This window comes from Scyliorhinus canicula, chromosome 16 (assembly GCF_902713615.1).
Source record: "Scyliorhinus canicula chromosome 16, sScyCan1.1, whole genome shotgun sequence".
NCBI classification, from domain to species: domain Eukaryota; kingdom Metazoa; phylum Chordata; class Chondrichthyes; order Carcharhiniformes; family Scyliorhinidae; genus Scyliorhinus; species Scyliorhinus canicula.
Genome location: NC_052161.1, coordinates 79,470,891 through 79,495,894, shown reverse-complemented (window position 1 = coordinate 79,495,894; position 25,004 = coordinate 79,470,891). Strand labels below are relative to the sequence as shown.

Here is a 25,004-nt window from a genome sequence, read left to right as displayed (position 1 = left end):
GAGCATTCCCCAGTCTCACTGTGAAGGGAACACTGTCCCCAGCATGCGGCATTCCCGTGTCTCACTGTGTAGGGAACACTGTCCGCAGCATGCGGCATTCCCATGGCTCACTGTGTAGGGAACACTGTCCGCAGCATGGAGCATTCCCCAGTCTCACTGTGAAGGGAACACTGTCCCCAGCATCGAGCATTCCCGTGTCTCACTGTGTAGGGAACACTGTCCGCAGCATGGAGCATTCCCATGTCTCACTGTGTAGGGAACACTGTCCCCAGCATGCGGCATTCCCATGTCTCACTGTGTAGGGAACACTGTCCCCAGCATGCGACATTCCCATGTCTCACTGTGAAGGGAACACTGTCCGCAGCATGCGGCATTCCCATGGCTCACTGTGTAGGGAACACTGTCCCCAGCATTGAGCATTCCCGTGTCTCACTGACTCACTAAATGTACCCCACCTGTGTTAGTTGCTAGATAAGTATATTTGATAAATGATTTGTTCAAGGATTTAAAAGAATTGCTTGATGAGAAATGAGATTAAAGTAGAAGTAAATATCAGTTTGACGGTTTGACATTCTCTTTATTGGGTTTAGGTTCAGGTCCATTTCACCTCGCTGGTCGACAACTTGACTCATTCTGTATATCTCGGGCCTGACCAGTAACTTTCGAATCAGACCTTCATTACTACATTGCGAGTCAGTTGCCCACACAGTACAGGTTCAGGACAAAGGGAAGGTGACAGGCTGCAAATGCTCCAGGGCAGGGGTGAAGGGTAGTGTGGGGTATTGACAGGGAAGCATTGGCTCTACCTGTTCAGGTACCATGTTAATCAATAAGTGTCAGCTTTAGAGTTGCTGGTCGAATATAGAGCTGCTCCTGCCTAAAGATGTGGTCCATGTGAGCAGGATGACTACACCCCAACTCCCCACACAGTGTGAGAGAGGACAGATCCTAATTCAACAGAGGGACACAAGAGGGGAAAGCGGTAAATCAACAGGCCGGGGTGGTGAGGGAGTCGGGGGGGGGGGGGGGGTTTATGGGAGTGGGTATGGGAGTGGGGATTGGTCGAGAGGAGTCTGTTTGGGTTGGGGGAAGGGTAAGGCAATGGGGATTGGTCGAGAGGAGTCTGTTTGAGTGGGGGAGGGGTAAGGGAGTGGGGATTGGTCAAGAGGGATCTGTTTGAGTGGGGGAGGGTTAAGGGAGTGGGGATTGGTCAAGAGGGATCTGTTTGAATGGGGGAAGGGTAAGTGAGTGGGGATTGGTTGACAGGGGTCTGTTTGAGTGGGGGGAGGGGTATGGGATTGGCGAGGTTTGCCTGGACAGGAATTAGGGCCAGGGTCACGACCTCAAACCCCATTCCCCTCACAGCAGATGCTGCCAGAGAGCTGAGTATTTCTGGCAATTTCTATCTTTATTCAGGGCTCAGCGGAATCTAGGGATTTCTGATTACTGAAGCGGAGTTTCATTTTTGCATTGTTTCTTTGATATTTTCAAGTTGCTAGCGGATTAATTATCAGCATCTCTCAAAGGCTTAATCTTTCTGGCGGCTTCAAGGACAGAGTTGATATTAACAGCGTCGCCAAACTCCTTCTCGCGGTGCTCCAGCAGGACACCCTGTGTGCAAACAACAGCAGCAACTCAGAACAAGGCCAGCAACACAAGATAAAGTCATTCCTCACCTCTCCCCCCTCCCAAACCGACACCCCTCCCCTCACATCAGCCACTCCCATCACCCACTTCTGTCTCACCACCTCTCCATCTCCCCTCACACCCAGCTCCACTCACCCCCACACCCCATTTCGCCTTCACTACCACTCGATTGCATCTTCCCTCACATTCCCCCTCCCACTCCCTACAGCCTTTGCTTCTCAAAACGCATCTCAGCTCCCTTGTATTTGGAAGGAGAGGAGGGGTGTAACATGGTGAAGGACAATAATGGTGCCAGTTTGGATACCGCAGCAGATAATTTGTTCCGGAAGATTCATGGACAGGCAGCGCCTAAGGGGTGGCCACATCCTTGTCCATCTGCTGTCATTAATTTTCCCCCTCAGTCTCCTCTCTTCCACTGTTTAGGTTCCTATGGCTCCATTTTATTCTCATTACAGTTTTACTACAAGTTTAAAATTAACAGAGCCCAACCCCCACCAACAATGATGGTGTTTGTCTTTCCTTTGTTTTTAATTTTTTTCAGTACGCTCTGGATCTTTGCTTAAATTTGACTGTCAAATTTCTGGATTGTCCTTCGGCAGCAAGTCTACACTTTGACACTGGACTGCACCCTACTCAGCTGCTCCATAGCTTACATTTTATAGTAACTTTGTTGAGCAAACAGTCTATCCCTCAGCACGGCTGACACCTGCTGAGCCGGTATTGATCCGACTAGTTTTTCAGCATTAGAGCGAAAAGTGCAGAGGATACGGGAAGTCTGCAGAGGGATTTGGATAGGTTAAGTGAATGGGCTCGGGTCTGGCAGATGGAATACAATGTTGACAAATGTGAGGTTATCCATTTTGGTAGGAATAACAGCAAACGGGATTATTATTTAAACGATAAAATATTAAAGCATGCTGCTGTGCAGAGAGACTTGGGTGTGCTAGTGCATGAGTCACAGAAGGTTGGTTTACAAGTGCAACAGGTGATTAAGAAGGCAAATGGAATTTTGTCCTTCATTGCTAGAGGGATGGAGTTCAAGACTAGGGAGGTTATGTTGCAATTGTATAAGGTGTTAGTGCGGCCACACCTGGAGTATTGTGTTCAGTTTTGGTCTCCTTGCTTGAGAAAGGACGTACTGGCGCTGGAGGGTGTGCAGAGGAGATTCACTAGGTTAATCCCAGAGCTGAAGGGGTTGGATTATGAGGAGAGGTTGAGTAGACTGGGACTGTACTCGTTGGAATTTAGAAGGATGAGGGGGGATCTTATAGAAACATTTAAAATTATGAAGGGAATAGATAGGATAGATGCGGGCAGGTTGTTTCCACTGGCGGGTGACAGCAGAACTAGGGGGCATAGCCTCAAAATAAGGGGAAGTAGATTTAGGACTGAGTTTAGGAGGAACTTCTTCACCCAAAGGGTTGTGAATCTATGGAATTCCTTGCCCAGTGAAGCAGTTGAGGCTCCTTCATTACATGTTTTTAAGGTAAAGATAGATAGTTTTTTGAAGAATAAAGAAATTAAGGGTTATGGTGTTCGGGCCGGAAAGTGGAGCTGAGTCCACAAAAGATCAGCCATGATCTAATTGAATGGCGGAGCAGGCTCGAGGGGCCAGATGGCCTACTCCTGCTCCTAGTTCTTATGTTCTTATTAGCTATTATAATAACACAGAAGGAAGCTGTCATTAACAAAGGTGAATTTATTTACAAATACAGGCTGAGCACAGCATCTCACTCCCAGTGCAGGCCTTGCTGCGAGGATCAGGCCTGCAGTTGGGCCTTTTATCCCCAGGTGGTTACTCTCCACCCCATACCCCCTACGCTTCCCACAGGAAGATCAATGATTGGTTCCTCATGGGGATTATAAAGCTATGCTCAGTTACCTGGCCTCACAGAAAGTCACAGTATGTTTCTGCACCCCTCTCATGATGATAGCCAACTTCGCTCCCATCTTTACACCCACCCCAAACCCACACCCACACCCACCCACCCCACCCCCAATCTGTATGCCTCTGGATCTATCTAGATTCCAATGGAAATATGTCCAGCAGCGTGTCTGCCAAAACTCTTCAAATACTTTCTGGCTATTTGTCGTCCAGGCATGGTTATAAACCTGGTCAATAGTTCTTGATACTCCAGGCCAATTCCATGGCACAGCCCGTGAATAACACCCACATTTCACAAATGAATTGTTACCACTGTGCTAACTTATCTGATTCAGTTAAGTGATGATGTCCAAGGTGTCAGTGGCTGGAGATTTGGAGATCAAAGTGAGATTACTGGGTTTTGCTTGTTGCAGGGGAAGCATGGCATAGTGGTATTGGTGCTGGACTCGTGGGCGGCACGGTAGCACAGTGGTTAGCACTGTTGCTTCCCAGCGCCAGTGTTCCAGGTGCGATTCCCGGCTTGGGACACTGTCTGTGCGGAGTCTGCACGTTCTCCCAGTGTCTGCGTGGGTTTCCTCCGGGTGCTCCCACAGTCCCGAAAGACGTGCTGTTAGGTACTTTGGACATTCTGAATTCTCCCTCTGTGTACCCGAACAGATGCCCGAATGTGGTGACCAGGGGCTTTTCACGCTAACTTCATTGCAGTGTTAATGTAAGCCTACTTGTAACAATAAGGATTATTATTATAGTAATCAGAGACCCAAGATAATGACCTACGGACCTGGGTTTGAATCCCACCATGGTAGGTGATGGAATCTAAACTCGATAAAATATCTGGAATTAAAAGTGTAATGACGACCGTGAAACCATTGCCGATTGTCATAAAAACTCATCTGGTTCACTAATGTCCATTAGGGAAGGAAATCTGCCGTCCTTACCTGGTCTGGCCTACATGTGACTCCAGACCCACAGCAATGTGGTTGACTCTTAACTGCCCCCTCAAGGGCAATTAGGGTTGGACAATAAATGCTGGCAAAACCTGCGAGACCCAAGTCCCATGAATGAATTTTTAAAAATAATTTCCTGGCCTTAATGCGGTGAGAATGTTGTCAGTTATCAGCTCAAACCAGCCTGCCAGCCAGCCCCTGTTGTCGGTTGGGAATAACTGAGGAATTGCTAATGACACTAAACACAAGCTAAATGGTTCTCCCAGAACCTGAGCATCCCACAGAATCCTTACAATGCAGAGAGAGGCCATTCGGCCTATCGAGTCTGCACCGACCCTCTGAAAGAGCACTCTACTTATGCTCACTCCCTACCCTATCCCTGTAACTCTGCACATTGATCATGGCCAACCCACTTAGTCTGCACATCCTTGGACAGTGGGAGGAAACTGGAGCCGGGTGAAATCCACGTAGACACGGGGGACAATGCGCAAACTCCACACAGACAGCCAGCCAAGGTGGGAATTGAACATGGCTCCCTGGCACTGTGAGGCGGCAGCAGTGCTAGCTACTGCCCACACACGCTCAGTTCATTTCTTTATCTACATAAACACCAAAATAAAATGCTAGATTCTGGAAATCTGAAATAAAAACAGAAAACGCTGGAAATGTCGGGCAGCATTGATGTTCAATGATCTTATTCATCGGAACTGAGGAAAGATAGGAATGTAATTAGTGTTGAGCAAGTGAAAAGGAACAACAAAAAGGGAGGATCTGTCATAAAGTCGGCAGGAGAGATGACCAAAAGATTCATGGTAATGGTTCAAATACAAAAAGAAATAAAAAGATGTGTTGATGAGGTGTGAATGTCAATAGCAGCAGTCGGAATGAAAAGTGAAGAAATAAAGAAAGAATTAAGAAAGAAAAACTGGAGCAGCAAAAAAAAACACACAACAAAATGGAGGCAGAGGTTATGATCAAAATTGTTGAACTCAATGTTGAGTCCACAAGGCTGTAAAGTCGTGACTTGATAAACGAGGCGCTGTTCCTCGAGTTTGCATTGAGATTCATTGGAACAACGCAGCAGGTCAAGGGCACAAAGGTCAGAATTAAAACAACAGGTGACTGCAGACTGAAAAGCAGTCTCCCAGTCGGTGTTTGGACTCCCCAGTACAGAGGAGACCACACAGAACAGATAATACAGTAAACCGAGATAAAAGAAAGGCATGTAAATCACTGCTGCATTCTGAGACCTTGCACAGTGAGAAGGGAGGATTGCATCTCCAGCAATCGAATGGAAAGGTGCGGGAGAAAAGGGAAGGGGTAATGAGAGTGATGAAAGGATGGACCAGGGCATCCCAGGGGGAAATAGTTTTTCTTTTTTAAATTCTTTTGTGGGACGTGGGTGTTGCTGACTGGGCCAGCATTCGTTGCCCATCCCCCAACTGCACTTGAATTGAGTGGCTTGCTGGGCCATTTCAGAGAGCCGTTTAAGAGCCAACCACATTCCTGTGGGTCTGGAGTCAGATGTAGACCAGACCAGATAAAGGCGGCAGATTTCCTTCCCAATAGAACACGAGTGAACCAGATGAGTTTTTACAACAATCAATGATATTTTCATGGTTACCATTACGCAGACTAGCTTATTTCATGACCAAATTTAAATTCTACCAGCTGCTGTGGCGGGATTTGAACCCCTATCCCCAGAGAGTTAACCCAGTCCTCTGGATTACTAGTCCACTGAGATTACTATTATGCCACTGGGTTCAGAGCATTAACCTGGTCGTCCGGATTACTCGTCCAGTGAGGTTACTGTTCTGCCACTGTCTCCCCAAATCAGTTAGGAACGCTGGGGGGGAGAGGGGGAAGATGCGTTTGGTGGTGGTAACACTGGCGTTGATCGGAAATGATCCATTGAACGTGGAGATTGATGGGGTGGAATGCACGGAAAAGGTGAAACCTATCTTGCCTGGAAGGAGGGGAATAGGTTAGAGCAGAAGTGTATCAATCGAGGATCCTTTCAACCATACGGTGGGGTGGGGGGGGGGGGGTACAGAATGCTGCATCACCCAGTCAGATGCAATGGAGAAAGTGAGTGTACAGAGTCCTTCCAGGAAGCAGAGTGTGGGGAAATGTAATCAAGGTAGCTGGGGGAGTCCAGAGGCTTGTACCACATATTACTTGTAGCACGTATTATTTCATAGCCAATACTCAAAATGGAGACCATGAATTCCGGGAAGGAAAGGGAGAGTCAGAGAAGCCAGGGTGAAAATTGAAAAAAAAATAAGTCAATAAAAGTTTTCCATTCAGTAGGAAGAGACCCCAATGTACTAGAAAGGGAGGTGAGGGAAGGGACTGAGAAGGTGAATGGAATAAAATATGTTTCACAAATCCAAAACAAATACAGCAGAGATAGATAGAACTCATGTCGGTCCCCGTAGCCCACGAGTCTGCACCGACCCTCCGAAAGAGCACTTTACCTAGGTCAACTCCATAAGACATAGGAGCAGAATTAGGTCACTCGGCCCATCGAGTCTGCTCCACCATTCATCATGGCTGATATTTTTCTCATCCCTGTTCTCCTGCTTTCTCCCCATAACCCCTGGTCCCCTTATTAATCAAAAACCTATCAATCTGTGTTAACGATAGTCAGTGATTTGGCCTCCACAGCCTTCTGCAGCAATGAGTTCAACAGATTCCCCACCCTCTGGCTAAATACATTCCTCCTCGTCTCTGCTTTAAAGTATCGTCCCTTTAGTCTGAGATTGTGTTGTCTGCTTCTAGTTATTCCTACGAATGGAAACATCCTCGCCACGTCCACTCTCCCGTCTATCCAGGCCTCGCAGTATCCTGTAAGTTTCAATAAGATCCCCCCTCATCTTTCTAAACTCCGAGTACAGACCCAGAATGCTCAACCATTCCTCATACGACAAGCTGTTCATTCCAGGGATCATTCTTGTGAACCTCCTCAGGACCCTTTATCCTTCCTTAGATATGGGACCCAAAACTGCTCACAATGCACCAAATGGGGTCTGACTATATCTGACTGAGCCTTATACAGCCTCAGAAGTACATCAATGCTCCTGTATTCTAGCCCTCTCGACATGAATGCTAACATTGCATTTGACCTTCCTAACTACCAAATGAACCTACACATCAGCAATCGTGAACAAGGACTCCCAAGTACTTTGTGCTTCTGATTTCCTGAGCATTTCCCCATTTAGAAAATAGTCTCTGCCTCCATTCCTCCTTTAAAGTGCATAACCGCACACTTTTCCATATTGTATTCTATCTGCCACTTCTTTGCACACTATCCTAGCCTGTCCAAGTCCTTCTGCAGCCCATCTGCTTCCTCAATACTACCTGCCCCTCTTCAGATCTTTGTATCATCTGTAAACTTAGCAACAGTGCCTTCAGTTCCTTATTCCAAATCATTAATGTCTCATTCACTCCACCACCCTATCCCCGCAACCCAACCTAATCTGCACATCTTTGGACACTAAGGGCAATTTAGCATGGCCAAAACACCAAACCTGCACATCTTCGGTCTGCGAGAGGAAACCTGAGCACCCGGAGGAAACCCACGCAGACAGGGGGATGAAAGAGCAATCTCCACAGAGAGTCACCCGAGTCCGGAAACAAACCCAGGTCCCTGGTGCTGTGAGGCATGAGTGCTAACCACTGTGCCACCACGAGGCCCATGGTGGAGAGGACTGGAGGAAGGGCAGAGAGCTCTCAGACTGATGGACTTCAGAATTATTAGACATACATGGGGAACAGAAGAGGGTACGGACTAGGAAATTGTTGGAAGGGAAAGAGGGTTTCACAAGACTCAAGGATGTAGGTTGGGAGAAGAAAAAAAAAGAGTTAAGGTCGGTAGAAATACGTTGGGAAGGGCGGGAATAGGTTGAAAAGTTAGGTTCAACAGAACAAACTGCTTTGTGGACTTTCAGGAGGAGGGAATGTATTCTTTACCTGCTCTCCAGCTCCTAAAACAAGCACTCCTCCCAGGACGAATCCTTCTCCATCTGTGTTCCCCTTGAATCCCTTCCTCCAGGCTCGCACGAAATTCCTCCAAACCCCAAATCGCAAGAGACCCATCAGACCCATGGTGCGTTTTGATGTTCCATAAAAGCGTGTCTAAAGTGGAGTCATTCACACAGTGAGATATCAACTGGCTGTGAAATTATCACTGTTATAATAATCGACAATTAATGATTGCCAACAATTGCGTAGAAACGAACAATTCACGTACACACGCACCCCCCTCTCCCCCCACCCACCCACTCCCCTCCTCCCGCACACGCCCGCGCGCCCCTCCTCCGCACACGCCCCTCCTCCGCACACGCCCCTCCTCCGCACACGCCCCTCCTCCGCACACGCCCCTCCTCCGCACACGCCCCTCCTCCGCACACACACACCCCTCCTCCGCACACACACACCCCTCCTCCGCACACACACACCCCTCCTCCGCACACACACACACCCCTCCTCCGCACACACACACACCCCTCCTCCGCACACACACACACCCCTCCTCCGCACACACACACACCCCTCCTCCGCACACACACACACCCCTCCTCCGCACACACACACACCCCTCCTCCGCACACACACACACACCCCTCCTCCACCCACACACACACCCCTCCTCCACACACACACACCCCTCCTCCACACACACACACACACACCCCTCCTCCACACACACACACACCCCTCCTCCACACACACACACACACACACCCCTCCTCCACACACACACACCCCTCCTCCACACACACACACCCCTCCTCCACACACACACACACACACACACCCCTCCTCCACACACACACACACACACACACCCTCCTCCACACACACACACACACACACACACCCCTCCTCCACACACACACACACACACCCCTCCTCCACACACACACACACACCCCTCCTCCACACACACACACACACCCCTCCTCCACACACACACACACCCCCCTCCTCCACACACACACACACCCCCCTCCTCCACACACACACACACCCCCCTCCTCCACACACACACACACCCCCCTCCTCCACACACACACACACCCCCCTCCTCCACACACACACACACCCCTCCTCCACACACACACACACCCCTCCTCCACACACACACCTCCTCCACACACACACCTCCTCCACACACACACACACACCTCCTCCACACACACACACACACCTCCTCCACACACACACACACCCCTCCTCCACACACACACACCCCTCCTCCACACACACACACCCCTCCTCCACACACACACCCCCTCCTCCACACACACACCCCTCCTCCACACACACACACCCCTCCTCCACACACACACACACCCCTCCTCCACACACACACACACCCCTCCTCCACACACACACACACCCCTCCTCCACACACACCCCTCCTCCACACACACACCTCCTCCACACACACACACACACCTCCTCCACACACACACACACACACCTCCTCCACACACACACACACCCCTCCTCCACACACACACACCCCTCCTCCACACACACACACCCCTCCTCCACACACACACCCCTCCTCCACACACACACCCCTCCTCCACACACACACCCCTCCTCCACACACACACACCCCTCCTCCACACACACACACCCCTCCTCCACACACACACACACCCCTCCTCCACACACACACCCCTCCTCCACACACACACACCCCTCCTCCACACACACACACACCCCTCCTCCACACACACACACACCCCTCCTCCACACACACACCCCTCCTCCACACACACACACCCCTCCTCCACACACACACACACACACACCCCTCCTCCACACACACACACACACACACCCCTCCTCCACACACACACACACACCCACCCCTCCTCCACACACACACCCCTCCTCCACACACACACACCCCTCCTCCCCACACACACACACCCCTCCTCCACACACACACACACCCCTCCTCCACACACACACACACCCCTCCTCCACACACACACACCCCTCCTCCACACACACACCCCTCCTCCACACACACACACACCCCTCCTCCACACACACACACACCTCCTCCACACACACACACCCCTCCTCCACACACACACACCCCTCCTCCACACACACACACACCCCTCCTCCACACACACCCCTCCTCCACCCACACACACACCCCTCCTCCACCCACACACACACCCCTCCTCCACACACACACACCCCTCCTCCACACACACACACCCCTCCTCCACACACACACACCCCTCCTCCACACACACACACCCCTCCTCCACACACACACCCCTCCTCCACACACACACACCCCTCCTCCACACACACCCCTCCTCCACACACACACACCCCTCCTCCACACACACACACACACACACCCCTCCTCCACACACACACACACACACACACCCCTCCTCCACACACACACACACACACACACCCCTCCTCCACACACACACACACACACACCCCTCCTCCACACACACACACACACACCCCTCCTCCACACACACACACACACACCCCTCCTCCACACACACACACACACACCCCTCCTCCACCCACACACACACACACACACACCCCTCCTCCACACACACACACACACACACACCCACCCCTCCTCCACACACACACACACCCCTCCTCCACACACACCCCTCCTCCACACACACACACCCCTCCTCCACACACACACACACCCCTCCTCCACACACACACACACACACCTCCTCCACACACACACACACACCTCCTCCACACACACACACACACACACACACACACACACCCCTCCTCCACACACACACACACCCCGCCTCCACACACACACACACACACCCACCCCTCCTCCACACACACACACCCCTCCTCCACACACACACACCCCTCCTCCACACCCCCAGCCAGCTGGTGATTAATAAATATTGACATCGCAACCCTCACTTCTCAGACTCACATTCTATGACCCGGTATTTACCTCAACATCTAGAAAGATCTCTCCTTTGAAAAAGGATTGAAAGTTCTTTATTTCATCATTGATATTTTCTTTGACGACCCCATAAAGAGGGACCCCTAACTCATCGAGCTGGGGTTTCAGAGAGGAGATCTCTGTGGCCTCCTATAGCAGAAAGAAGTAAAGTCAAATCAGCATGTAGTTCTGAATGTAATCTATGTTGGAGGGGAAAGCTGGTTCGGCTGGTGTTTGGAGCCATGAATCAGTGCTCTGCCATCAGCCTGTCTGTCTTGATGCTGTGTGTAAACGTGCTGGGAGGGTGGCTACAGGCCTCAGCGGGGTCCCCTCAATTCACATGAAGCAAGTACCACTTAAAGCTGACCTGAAGAGGAGCCACATTCTGGCTGCAGTGAAGCCTTTGAGCAGAGTGAAGAGTGGAAATAAATCAGCGGAGAGAGTGAGAGAGAGAGAGAGAGAGAGAGCGATCTGCAAGTTTCTCCTTTGCAGCTGACAGCTCCTTCACTCAGTCCCTTGCAAACAGACTCTATCAGTAAAGACTCAGTCATGTTTCGAGCTTCACATCGCTTACTGCCAGCTATTCAACCATGACAGCCACATCAGCTAAACACAATAACACACTCACTGACACTCTGCTCTCTCTCTCTTGCTGGACAAGGTGAACTGGAATCCGAGGCCGTACCCACCATGGAGGACAAACATTGCTTTTTGCTCCCCAGGTTTTCGCCCCTACCACAGAACAGAAAAGGTTCTGATCAAAGTCACAAATTACATCCTGTGGGCTCTAGCAAAGAGAAACTTTACCTCCTCGCCCTTCTCGAGCTGTCTGCAGCCTTTGACATGGTGACCACACCATCCTCCTCCAACACCTCTTCCCTGTCATCCAGCTGGGTGGAACTGCACTGACCTGGTTCCATTGTCATCTAGTTAATCATAGCCAGGAAATCATTTGCAATGGCTTCTCTTCCTGTTCCTGCACCATACCCATGGTGTCCCCCAAGGATCAATCTTCGGCCCCTCCTAATTTCCATCTAGATGATGCCGCTCAGCAACATCATCCACAAGTACAACGTTAGTTTTCCCATGTACTCAACACCCAGCTCAACCTCATCACCACCTCTCTCATAGAATCATAGAATCCCTACAGTGCAGAAGGAAGCCATTCACCCCATCAGGTCTGCGCCAACCCTTTGAAAGACCACCCCACCTAGGCCCAATTCCTGCCCTATCCCCAGAACCCCACCCAACGTTTGGACACTAAGGGGCAATTTTAGCTTGGCCAATCCACCTAACTTGCCCATCTTTGGAGTGTGGGAGGAAACCAGAGCACCCAAAGGAAACCCATGTAACAGAGAGAAAGTGCAAAAGCCACACAGACGGTCACCCGAGGGCAAAATCGTAACACGGGTCCCTAGTGCCAACCACTGTGCCACCATGCTCCTGCCCCCCCCCCCCCCTCCCCCGTTGCTATATTATTAAACTGCTTATATCCGACATCCAAGACTAGGTGAGCATTAATTTCCTCAGGGGTCACCGTTGCTTTTTGTCCCCACCAAGAGCTTAATTCCCGAGCTACTAACTCTATCCCTCTCCATGGCAACAGACTGAGATTAATTTGTTACGGTTGAACGTCTGACCACATTCTTGTTCCATCACAAAGACCTCTTTGTCACACTGCCTGATTCAATCTCTACCTCAGTTCATTTGCTACTTAGACCTCATCCACACATTTGTTTCCTTGAAATTTGATTGATAAAATGCTCTCCTGACCAGCGTCCTATCCTACAATCTGCATAAAGTTCAACTCATGTAAAACTCCGCTGCACATCCCGTAACTTAAGTCTCGTTCACCCTGTTCACCGACCTACATTGGTTTCTGGTCAAACGACACTTAATTTTTTAATTGTCATCCTCGTTTTCAAATCTCTCTACGACCTGGCATCTCCCTATCTCTCATCACCTCCAGCCCTACTACAACTTCTATTTATACAGCACCTTTCATATGGAAAACTATCCCATGGCACAGTAAAGAAATGTATGGCACCGTAGCACAGTGGCTAGCATGGTTGCTTCACAGCTCCAGGGTCCCAGGTTCAATTCTCAGCTTGTGCCACTGTCTTTGCGGACTCTGCACGTTCTCTCCGTGTCTGCGTGGGTTTCCTCCGGGTGCTCCGGTTTCCTCCCACAAGTCTCGAAAGACGTGCTGTTAGGTAATTTGGACATTCTGAATTCTCCCTCTGTGTACCTGAACAGGCGAATGTGGTGACGAGGGACTTTTCACAGTAACTTCATTGCAGTGTTAATGTAAACCTACTTGTGACAATAAAGATTTACTTTTTTTTTAAATAGAGGAAAGGGTGCTCACAGACCTGTTTTTAAAGTTTAAAAAAAAAATACAGAGTATTGGGTGTCTAGAACTCACTGCCGGATGAGGTGGTGGAAGCAGATACAATAGTGGCGGGTGTTATCTCTTTCCTTTCTCATCCAGATGGGATGTGGCGGGTGTTATCTCTTTCCTTTTTGTTGTTTGCTTTTTTTTTTTGTTTTCAAGTTAGTAGTTGTTTTTGTAGGGGGTGGGTGTTGCTCTTGGGTTTTTACAATGGTTATTCTGTTAATATTGTTTTGTTGTTTATATTTTGTGAAAATCTGAATAAAATTTTTTTTTTTTAAAAAGGGATGGGAATAGAGGAATAAACCAATTCTATTTCTGAATTCAACAACATCCAACATGAACCTTTGGCCAAAGCAAAACCAATACCTCTCGACACAAGAATCATCCTGGTCTCCTCACTGCCATGATGACTGCTCCATTCCTATTCCACAGTTCTCCTGCCTCAAATGTCCTTTCCTCTAGAAAAACAAAGTCAGATTAAATTAATTTAAATTACTGAGCAGTAGGGACTGTACAGGAAGACATTTGGGGAATATAGTAAATATGTACATGTCAAATTAACCCAGGATATTCAGTTTATAACCTTGGTCACTTTGCAACCATGTCTCTGTAACGGCTCTCATATCGTACCCATTTATTTTGGTTTGAACCATAGAAAAGTTACAGCACAGGAGGTCATTCAGCCCCTCGTTCCTGCCTCGGCCCAACTAGCCACCCATTTTATTCCCACCTTCTGGCCCCTGGTCCATAGCCTTGCAGGTTGCAGCACTTCAGGTACAGACCTAGCTACCTATTAAGTTAGCTGAAGGTTTCAGCCTCCACAACTAAACCAAGCAGTGAATGCAGATGCTCATCACCCTCTGGGTGAATTGGTTTTTCCTCACATCCCCTCTAATCCTTCTAAGCACGTTAAGTCTGTGCCCCTGGTAACTGACCTCGCCACTAGGGGAAAACAGATCTTTCCTGTCTAACCTGTCTGGACCCCTCATAATTTTCTACTCTTCAATTAGGTCACCCCTTAACCTTTTCTGTTCGAGGGAAAACAACCTGAGTTTTACGAAAACACAGGAAGTCCACATAAAGTTGTAACAAATGAAACAAAGGTCTATTTACAAGGTTTAAGGTAGAAGAACCAATTGCTAGGCGGCTTAGATTTAAGGTGCGAGGGGCAAAGTTTAGAGATGTGCGAATATTATTGGGATATACAGATTATTGGGTGCCTAGAACTCGTTGCCGGATGGGGTGGTGGAAGCAGATACGATAGTGACATTTAAGGGGTGTCTTGATGAGAATAGAAGGATATGGACCCCAGAAGTGTAGAAGATTTTAGTTTAGACGGGCAGCATGGTTGGCGCAAGCTTGGTGGGCCGAAGAGCCTGTTCCTGTGCTGTACTTTTCTTCGTTCTTTCCACACTGCTCCCAACCGGGTCTGAGCAGGCTGACTTTATATATAATGTTAATTGAGATTTCCCCTCCCCCTTGACAGGGAAGCCCGTATTCCACATGGGACATGGGAAATGCAAACGTTCCCACTATGCAAGTCCCGTGAGGGGGCAGGTTATGACACTGAACCTATTCAATCTCCCCCCATAGCTGAAATTTTCAAGCCCAGGCAACATTCTTGTAAATCTCCTCTGCACCCTCTTCACAGCAATTATGTCCTTCTGTAATGTGGTGACCAGAACTCCAGCCGTGGCCAAACCAGCATTTTATACAGTTGGCGCATTACATCCCTGCTTTTCTATACCTCACCCATAAAGGACAATCCACATGGCCCTGGTGATTTATGCTTCAAGCATGCCAGTCCCTCCAATAAAAGCAAATTACTGCGGATGCTGGAATCTTAAATGAAAGGGAAAATGCTGGAAAATCTCAACAAGTCTGGCAGCATCTGTCGGGAGAGAAAAGAGCTAACATTTCGAGTCCGATGACTCTTTGTCAAAGCAACAGACAGAGAGAGTGGGAAATATTTATACTGTAGAGTGAGAATGAAAGATGAGTCATAGCCACAGAAACCCAGGGAAACCGGGTGCTAATGGCCACAGATACTAAGATGAAAGAGTGTTAATGACACTTCAGAGAGGACAAAAGATGAGAAAGGTCAAACAGCAGGGAAACTAACATCAGAGAATGAACTGTAGGTGTGGGGGGAGGGAAAGGGGGAAGCAATGAGGAGAAAGGTGCAGGAAAGAAAGAAATGGTAAAAGACAGTTAAAATGAAATGAAAACAAATGGGTTGAGGTGGGGCTGATTATCTGAAGTTGTTGAATTCAATGTTCAGGCCGGAAGGCTGTAGTGTGCCTAACCGGAAGATGAGATGTTGTTCCTCCAGTTTGCGTTGCGCTTCACTGGAACATTGCAGCAGGCCAAGAACAGACATGTGGACTATTTTGGTGCCATGTCATGCTCTCGCCCGGACCTGGACAAATTCATCAACTTCACTTCCAGTTTCCACCCCTCCATCACTTTCACCTGGACAATCTCAGACACTTCCCTTCCTTGATCTTTCTGTCTCCATTTCCGGCAATAGACTATCCACTAATATCCACTATAAGCCCACTGACTCCCACAGCTATCTGGACTACAGCTCTTCACACCCTACACCCACACAGAACACGGAGCAGTACAGCACAGAACAGGCCCTTTGGCCCTCGATGTTGTGCCGAGCAATGATCACCCTACTCAAACCCACGTATCCACCCTATACCCGTAACCCAACAACCCCCCCTTAACCTTACATTTTAGGACACTACGGGCAATTTAGCATGGCCAATCCACCTAACCCGCACATCTTTGGACTGTGGGAGGAAACCGGAGCACCCGGAGGAAACCCACGCACACATGGGGAGGACGTGCAGACTCCGCACAGACAGAGTCCTGTAAGGACTCCATCCCTTTCTCTCAACCCCTTCGCCTCCGTCGCATTTGTTCCGACGATGCCACTTTCCAAAATGGTGCTTCGAAAATGTGTTAGTTCTTCCTCGACCGTGATTTCCCACCTACAGTTGTGGACAGGCCCCTCAACAGTGAGCGGTCCATCTCCTGCGCCACTACCCTCCCCCCCTCCACTCCCTCCTAGATCAAGGATATATTCCCCCTCGTTCTCACATTTCATCCCACCAGCCTCCGTATGCAAAGCATAATCCTCCGCCATTTTCGCCAACTCCAGCGTGATGCCACCATCAAACACATCTTCCCTTCACTCCCTCTGTCAGCATTCCGCAGAGACCGTTCCCTCTGAGACAATCTAGTCCACTCCTCCACCATACCCAGTACCTCTCCCATCACCCATGGCACCTTCCCATGCAATCGCAGAAGGTGTAACACCTGCCCCTTTACCTCTTCCATGCTTAACATCCCAGGCCCAAAATATTAATTCCAGGCTAAGCAGCGTTTCACTTGCACCTCTTTCAATCTGGTCTATTGCATTCGCTGCTCCCAATGTGGCCTCCTCTATATCGGAGAGACCAAACGCAGACTGGGTGATCGCTTTGCTGAGCATCTTCAGTCTGTGCGCATTCAGGATCCTGAACTTCCTGTTGCTTGCTATTTTAACAAAAGACCCTGCTCCCATGCCATCCCATGTTTGTTCTTGGCCTGCTACAATGTTCCAGTGAAGCGCAACGCAAACTGGAGGAGGAACGGTAGCAGTGGTTAGCACTGTTGCTTCACAGCGCCAGGGTCCCAGGTTCGATTCCCGGCTTGGTTCACTGTCTGTACGGATGTGGGAGGAAACCGGAGCACCCGGAGGAAACCCACGCAGACACGGGGAGAACGTGCAGACTCCACACAGACAGTGACCCAAGCCGGAAATTGAACCTGGGACCCTGGCGCTATGAAGCAGCCATGCTAACCACTATGCTACCATGCTGCACATTTTACCTGGTATGGAACATTGAAGTTATGAAGAGAGGTTGGATAGGCTTGGGTTGTTTTCACTGGAGCAGAGAAGACGGAGGAGTGACCTGATTGAGGTGTACAAGATTACGAGAGGCATGGATAGACCTGTTAGGGTGCAGCTGTCTCCCTTATTGGGGCTGGTTTAGCACAGTGGCTAAATAGCTGGCTTGTAATGCAGAACAATGCCAGCAGCGCGAGTTCAATTCCCATAAGGCCTCCCCGATCACACGCCTGAATGTGGCGACTAGGAGCTTTTCACAGCAACTTCTTTGAAGCCTACTTTAACAATAAGCGATTATTATTATTATAGTTGAAGGGTCAGTTACAAGAGGACACAAGTTCACGGTGAGGGGCGGGAGGTTTAGGGGTGATTTGAGGAAAAACTTTTATACCCAGAGGGTGGTGACGGTCTGGAATGCACTGCCTGGAGGGTGGTAGAGGTGGGTTGCCTCACATCCTGTAAAAGGTTCCTGGACGAGCACTCAGCATGTCATAACATTGAAGGCAATAGGTCCAAGTGCTGGCAAATGAGATTAGGTAGGCAGGTCAGGTAATTTTCATGCTCGGTGCAGACTGGATAGGCCAAAGGGCCTCTTCTGCACTGTATTATTCTGTGATTTTTACAAATAATGCCATGGGACTTTTCACAGTGGTTAGCACAGCTGCCTCACAGCACCAGGGACCTGGGTTCAACTCCAGCCTTAGGTGACTGTCTGTGTGGAGTTTGCAAGTTCCCTGTGTGTGTGTTTGGGTTTTCTCCGGGTACTCAGGTTTACGCCCACAGTCCAAAGATGTGCAGGTTAGGTGGGGTTATGGGGGAATAGGAGGATAAAGTGGGAGAGTGTGCCGAGGGTCTTTCAGAGGGTCGGTGCAAACTCGATGGGTCAAATGGCCTCCTGTAGCAATTCTAATTCTAATCCACCTAAAGCCTAGATTTAGTATCGCATTCAAAAGCATGCCTGTGTACTGCACTGAAGTGTTAACCTGTGCTTTCCTCTCTCGGAGAGGGAGCAAAGGGGGTTTAAATCCACAACCTTTAACTGAGACGTACAGTGCAACTAAATAGTTTGTGGCTGACACACTGATTTAGATCCATAAACAGTGAAAACTGTCCTTGTAAGTTGAATATTAAACTTGCCTTGGTTCAAGGTTCTGAGCTGGGCGCCTGACAGATATGTTATTGATGCAGTGTCTGCTTCAGTCAGCAGCAGATCAGTGTTGGCCAGTAACACACTGGTGATAGCAGCTCCCAAGGCGCCAAGGCCCATTTTCCAGAAAGCCATGCGGGAATCGTCAGTCACAACAACCATACCTAGAAAATAAGGGTTGATGAGCAAACACCAGCAGGCTGAGAAGCTGAGTTAAATCAGCGGTCGGCAGGGTTTTTGTACAACTGGAGCGAGCACTCCTTGTATCGGGAAACCCCGCCCCCTTAAAGGGGAAGTTCAAATTCGGGGGCAGTCATGAGAAATCAGATAGTCCTGATGATGGGACCTCCATTCGGGTTATAACACACAATAAAAATCATGCAAGCAATTTATATACAACAGAATCCTTAGAGACATAATACCCCCTCAGATATCAGCCGTAGTTCACTTAATCACACAAATATCTCTGCCCCATCCCCCTCAATCTCTGATCGTCTGCTCCCTACGATCTGCCTCTATCCTTCTGCTTATGTCTCTGCACTAACGTTGTCCTCTCCCTGTCTCTTACTGCTCTCCTCTGGTCTCTCTCTGTCCACCCTTGTGTCTGTCTCCCACAGTTTGTGTCCCTCTGTCTCCCACCGTTTGTGTCCCTCTGCCTCCCACAGTTTGTGTCCCTCTGCCTCCCCCTGTTTGTGTCCCTCTGCCTCCCCCTGTTTGTGTCCCTCTGCCTCCCAGTTTGTGTCCCTCCGTCTCCCCCTGTTTGTGTCCCTCTGCCTCCCACAGTTTGTGTCCCTCCGTCTCCCACAGTTTGTGTCCCTCTGCCTCCCACAGTTTGTGTCTGTCTCCCCGTCTGTGTCCCTCTGCCTCCCACAGTTTGTGTCTGTCTCCCCGTCTGTGTCGCTCTGTCTCCCCGTCTGTGTCCCTTGCCTCCCACAGTTTGTGTCTGTCTCCCCGTCTGTGTCCCTCTGCCTCCCACAGTTTGTGTCTGTCTCCCCGTCTGTGTCCCTCTGTCTCCCCGTCTGTGTCCCTCTGCCTCCCACAGTTTGTGTCTGTCTCCCCGTCTGTGTCCCTCTGCCTCCCACAGTTTGTGTCTGTCTCCCCGTCTGTGTCCCTCTGTCTCCCCGTCTGTGTCCCTCTGCCTCCCACAGTTTGTGTCTGTCTCCCCGTCTGTGTCCCTCTGCCTCCCACAGTTTGTGTCCCTCTGCCTCCCACAGTTTGTGTCCCTCTGTCTCCCCGTCTGTGTCCCTCTGCCTCCTCCTGTTTGTGTCCCTCTGCCTCCCACAGTTTGTGTCCCTCTGTCTCCCACAGTTTGTGTCCCCCTATCTCCCCTGTTTGTGTCCCTCTGCCTCCCCCTGTTTGTGTCCCTCTGCCTCCCCCTGTTTGTGTCCCTCTGTCTCCCCCTGTTTGTGTCCCTCCGTCTCCCCCTGTTTGTGTCCCTCCGTCTCCCCCTGTTTGTGTCCCTCCGTCTCCCCCTGTTTGTGTCCCTCCGTCTCCCCCTGTTTGTGTCCCTCCGCCTCCCACAGTTTGTGTCCCTCTGTCTCCCCCTGTTTGTGTCCCTCTGCCTCCCCCTGTTTGTGTCCCTCTGTCTCCCACAGTTTGTGTCCCTCTGCCTCCCCCTGTTTGTGTCCCTCTGTCTCCCCCTGTTTGTGTCCCTCTGTCTCCCAGTTTGTGTCCCTCTGTCTCCCAGTTTGTGTCCCTCTGTCTCCCAGTTTGTGTCCCTCTGTCTCCCCCTGTTTGTGTCCCTGTCTCCCCCTGTTTGTGTCCCTCTGCCTCCCAATGTTTGTGTCCCTCTGTCTCCCCCTGTTTGTGTCCCTCTGCCTCCCCCTGTTTGTGTCCCTCTGCCTCCCCCTGTTTGTGTCCCTCCGTCTCCCCCTGTTTGTGTCCCTCCGCCTCCCACAGTTTGTGTCCCTCTGTCTCCCCCTGTTTGTGTCCCTCTGCCTCCCCCTGTTTGTGTCCCTCTGTCTCCCACAGTTTGTGTCCCTCTGCCTCCCCCTGTTTGTGTCCCTCTGTCTCCCCGTTTGTGTCCCTCTGTCTCCCAGTTTGTGTCCCTCTGTCTCCCAGTTTGTGTCCCTCTGTCTCCCAGTTTGTGTCCCTCTGTCTCCCCCTGTTTGTGTCCCTGTCTCCCCCTGTTTGTGTCCCTCTGCCTCCCAATGTTTGTGTCCCTCTGTCTCCCCCTGTTTGTGTCCCTCTGCCTCCCCGTTTGTGTCCCTCTGCCTCCCCCTGTTTGTGTCCCTCTGCCTCCCCCTGTTTGTGTCCCTCTGCCTCCCCCTGTTTGTGTCCCTCTGTCTCCCCCTGTTTGTGTCCCTCTGTCTCCCACAGTTTGTGTCCCTCTGCCTCCCCCTGTTTGTGTCCCTCTGTCTCCCCCTGTTTGTGTCCCTCTGTCTCCCACAGTTTGTGTCCCTCTGCCTCCCCCTGTTTGTGTCCCTCTGTCTCCCCCTGTCTGTGTCCCTCTGTCTCCCACAGTTTGTGTCCCTCTGCCTCCCCCTGTTTGTGTCCCTCTGTCTCCCCCTGTCTGTGTCCCTCTGTCTCCCACAGTTTGTGTCCCTCTGTCTCCCACAGTTTGTGTCCCTCTGTCTCCCACTGTTTGCTTCACCCTCTCTCTCTCTCTCTCTCACTGCCCACCTTTTTCTGAGATTCTTTCTCCTTCTAGCTTTCTGAGCCTGGACCTGTCGGTCTCTCTCTCCCTGCCACAATATACTCACGGTGCTCCCTGCCGCTCGAGCACAGCCAGATAAGTAAAACTTGATTACGAGTGGCTTTATGTTCAGTTTCACATTCCTGTCGCGTAGTGACTGGGCCACATGTCAGGACTTGGCATCCAATCAGGGCAGTCGAGATAGGGATAAAGCCAGTTAGACACAGATCAGAGACCGCCCAGCAGAATAACACTGCATAGTAACACCAAGCCTTTAAAAATAATCCAGGGTGATTGAAATGTGAGACATGAAAGCAGCCCAAACAGTGCCAGGCTGGGACTCGGCTGGCTAGTTCAACAAACTGTTCTTTCTGATCTATTTGTCAATCCTTCATGAGTACCAGACTCGATTCACACAGTACTCTAGGCTCTTTGTACCAAGTACAAGCATCCACCTGACACAATATTTAACAATATTGTCCTAGTCCCTGGGTCACTGTTCCTGACAAACAGAGAATGCTGGCTCTGGGGTCACTCTCTCTGAGGTCACTGAGTGTGACTTAGCCCCGAGGTTACTTTCCCTTTGGCCCACAGGGAATGTCCAGGCCCCAGGATCGCTATCCATGCTCGCAGAGAATGCCCAGCCCCATCAGCACTGTCACTTTGGCACAGAGAGTGGCCTGGTCCCGGGTAACTGACCCTGGGTCACAGAGAGTGTCCTGACTCTGGGGCCACTCTCCTTGGGTCGCAGAGAGTGTCCTGACCCTGGGCTCACTGACCCTGGGTCACAGAGAGTGTCCTGACCCTGGGCTCACTGACCCTGGGTCACAGAGAGTGTCCTGACCCTGGGCTCACTGACCCTGGGTCACAGAGAGTGTCCTGACCCTGGGTCAAAGAGAGCGTCCTGACCCTGGGTCACTGACCCTGGGTCACAGAGAGTGTCCTGACCCTGGGGCCACTCTCCTTGGGTCGCAGAGAGTGTCCTGACCCTGGGGTGACTGTCCCTGGGTCACAGAGAGTGTCCTGACCCTGGGCTCACAGTGCCTGGGTCACAGAGAGCGTCCTGACCCTGAGCTCACTGACCCTGGGTCACAGAGAGTGTCCTGACCCTGGTTCAAAGAGAGCGTCCTGACCCTGGGCTCACTGTGCCTGGGTCACAGAGAGTGTCCTGACCCTGGGTCACTAACCCTGGGTCACAGAGAGTGTCCTGACCCTGGGGCCACTCTCCTTGGGTCACAGAGAGTGTCCTGACCCTGGGGTGACTGTCCCTGGGTCACAGAGAGTGTCCTGACCCTGGGCTCACTGTGCCTGGGTCACAGCGAGCGTCCTGACCCTGGGCTCACTGACCCTGGGTCACAGAGAGTGTCCTGACCCTGGGTCAAAGAGAGCGTCCTGACCCTGGGTCACTGACCCTGGGTCACAGAGAGTGTCCTGACTCTGGGGCCACTCTCCTTGGGTCACAGAGAGTGTCCTGACCCTGGGGTGACTGTCCCTGGGTCACAGAGAGTGTCCTGACCCTGGGTCACTGTGCCTGGGTCACAGAGAGCGTCCTGACCCTGGGCTCACTGTGCCTGGGTCACAGAGAGCGTCCTGACCCTGGGCTCACTGTGCCTGGGTCACAGAGAGCGTCCTGACCCTGGGCTCACTGACCCTGGGTCACAGAGAGTGTCCTGGCCCTGGGTCACTGTGCCTGGGTCACAGAGAGTGTCCTGACCCTGGGCTCACTGTGCCTGGGTCACAGAGAGTGTCCTGGCCCTGGGTCACGAACCCTGGGTCACAGAGAGTGTCCTGACCCTGGGTCACAGAGAGTGTCCTGACCCTGGGCTCACTGTGTCTGGGTCACAGAGAGTGTCCTGACCCTGGGTCACTAACCCTGTGTCACAGAGAGTGTCTGACCCTGGGCTCACTGACCCTGGGTCACAGAGAGTGTCCTGACCCTGGGCTCACTGTGCCTGGGTCACAGAGAGTGTCCTGACCCTGGGCGCACTGTGCCTGGGTCACAGAGAGTGTCCTGACCCTGGGTCACTAACCCTGGGTCACAGAGAGTGTCCTGACCCTGGGGTCACTGTGCCTGGGTCACAGAGAGTGTCCTGACCCTGGGCTCACTGTGCCTGGGTCACAGAGAATGTCCTGACCCTGGGTCACTAACCCTGGGTCACAGAGAGTGTCCTGGTCCCGGTGTCACTAACCCTGGGTCACAGAGAGCGTCCTGACCCTGGGCTCACTGACCCTGGGCTCACTGTGCCTGGGTCACAGAGTGTGCTCTGGTCTCGGTGTCACGAACCCTGGGTCACAGAGAGTGTCCTGACCCTGGGCTCACTGTGCCTGGGTCACAGAGAGTGTCCTGACCCTGGGCTCACTGTGCCTGGGTCACAGAGAGTGTCCTGGTCCCGGTGTCACTGTCCTTGGGTCACAGAGAGCGTCCATACCCTGGGTCACAGAGAGTGTCCTGACCCTGGGCTCACTGACCCTGGGTCACAGAGAGCGTCCTGGCCCTGGGTCACTAACCCTGGGTCACAGAAAGTGTCCTGACCCTGGGTCACTAACCCTGGGTCACAGAGAGCGTCCTGACCCTGGGCTCACTGTGCCTGGGTCACAGAGAGTGTCCTGACCCTGGGCTCACTGTGCCTGGGTCACAGAGAGTGTCCTGGTCCCGGTGTCACTAACCCTGGGTCACAGAGAGCGTCCTGACCCTGGGTCACTGACCCTGGGTCACAGAGAGCGTCCTGACCCTGGGCTCACTGTGCCTGGGTCACAGAGAGTGTCCTGACCCTGGTCACAGAGAGTGTCCTGGTCCCGGTGTCACTGTCCTTGGGTCACAGAGAGCGTCCTGACCCTGGGCTCACTGTGCCTGGGTCACAGAGAGTGTCCTGACCCTGGGCTCACTGTGCCTGGGTCACAGAGAGTGTCCTGACCCTGGGCTCACTGACCCTGGGTCACAGAGAGTGTCCTGACCCTAGGCTCACTGTGCCTGGGTCACAGAGAGTGTCCTGACCCTGGGTCAGAGAGCGTCCTGATCCTGGGTCACTGACCCTGGGTCACAGAGAGTGTCCTGACCCTGGGTCACAGAGAGTGTCCTGACCCTGGGTCACTAACCCTGGGTCACAGAGAGTGTCCTGACCCTGGGTCACAGAGAGTGTCCTGACCCTGGGTCACTAACCCTGGATCACAGAGAGCGTCCTGACCCTGGGTCACAGAGGGTATCCTGACCCTGGGCTAACTGTGCCTGGGTCACAGAGAGTGTCCTGACCCTGGGTCACTAACCCTGTGTCACAGAGAGTGTCTGACCCTGGGCTCACTGACCCTGGGTCACAGAGAGTGTCCTGACCCTGGGCTCACTGTGCCTGGGTCACAGAGAGTGTCCTGACCCTGGGCTCACTGTGCCTGGGTCACAGAGAGTGTCCTGACCCTGGGTCACTAACCCTGGGTCACAGAGAGTGTCCTGACCCTGGGTTC

The 25,004-nt window shown here is 51.4% G+C and overlaps 1 protein-coding gene across 2 annotated transcripts; it reads right to left on the bottom strand.

Annotated features, from left to right (window-relative positions):
* Positions 1-552: 552 nt before the first annotated feature.
* On the bottom strand, positions 553-22,323 carry LOC119979545 (peroxiredoxin-like 2A). 2 transcript variants are annotated; one of them, XM_038821942.1, is made up of 6 exons: positions 21,616-22,323; positions 18,904-19,077; positions 14,232-14,323; positions 11,480-11,620; positions 8,452-8,616; positions 553-1,611 (listed from the first exon to the last, which is right to left on the bottom strand). In XM_038821942.1, exons 2-6 carry the CDS (start codon positions 19,073-19,075, stop codon positions 1,504-1,506), a joined length of 678 nt encoding a protein of 225 aa, XP_038677870.1. In that variant the 5' UTR covers positions 19,076-19,077; positions 21,616-22,323; the 3' UTR covers positions 553-1,503. The 2 variants fall into 2 exon arrangements, with proteins under 2 accessions (XP_038677870.1, XP_038677871.1); XM_038821943.1 differs by lacking the exon at positions 21,616-22,323 and adding an exon at positions 21,536-21,554.
* Positions 22,324-25,004: the final 2,681 nt, after the last annotated feature.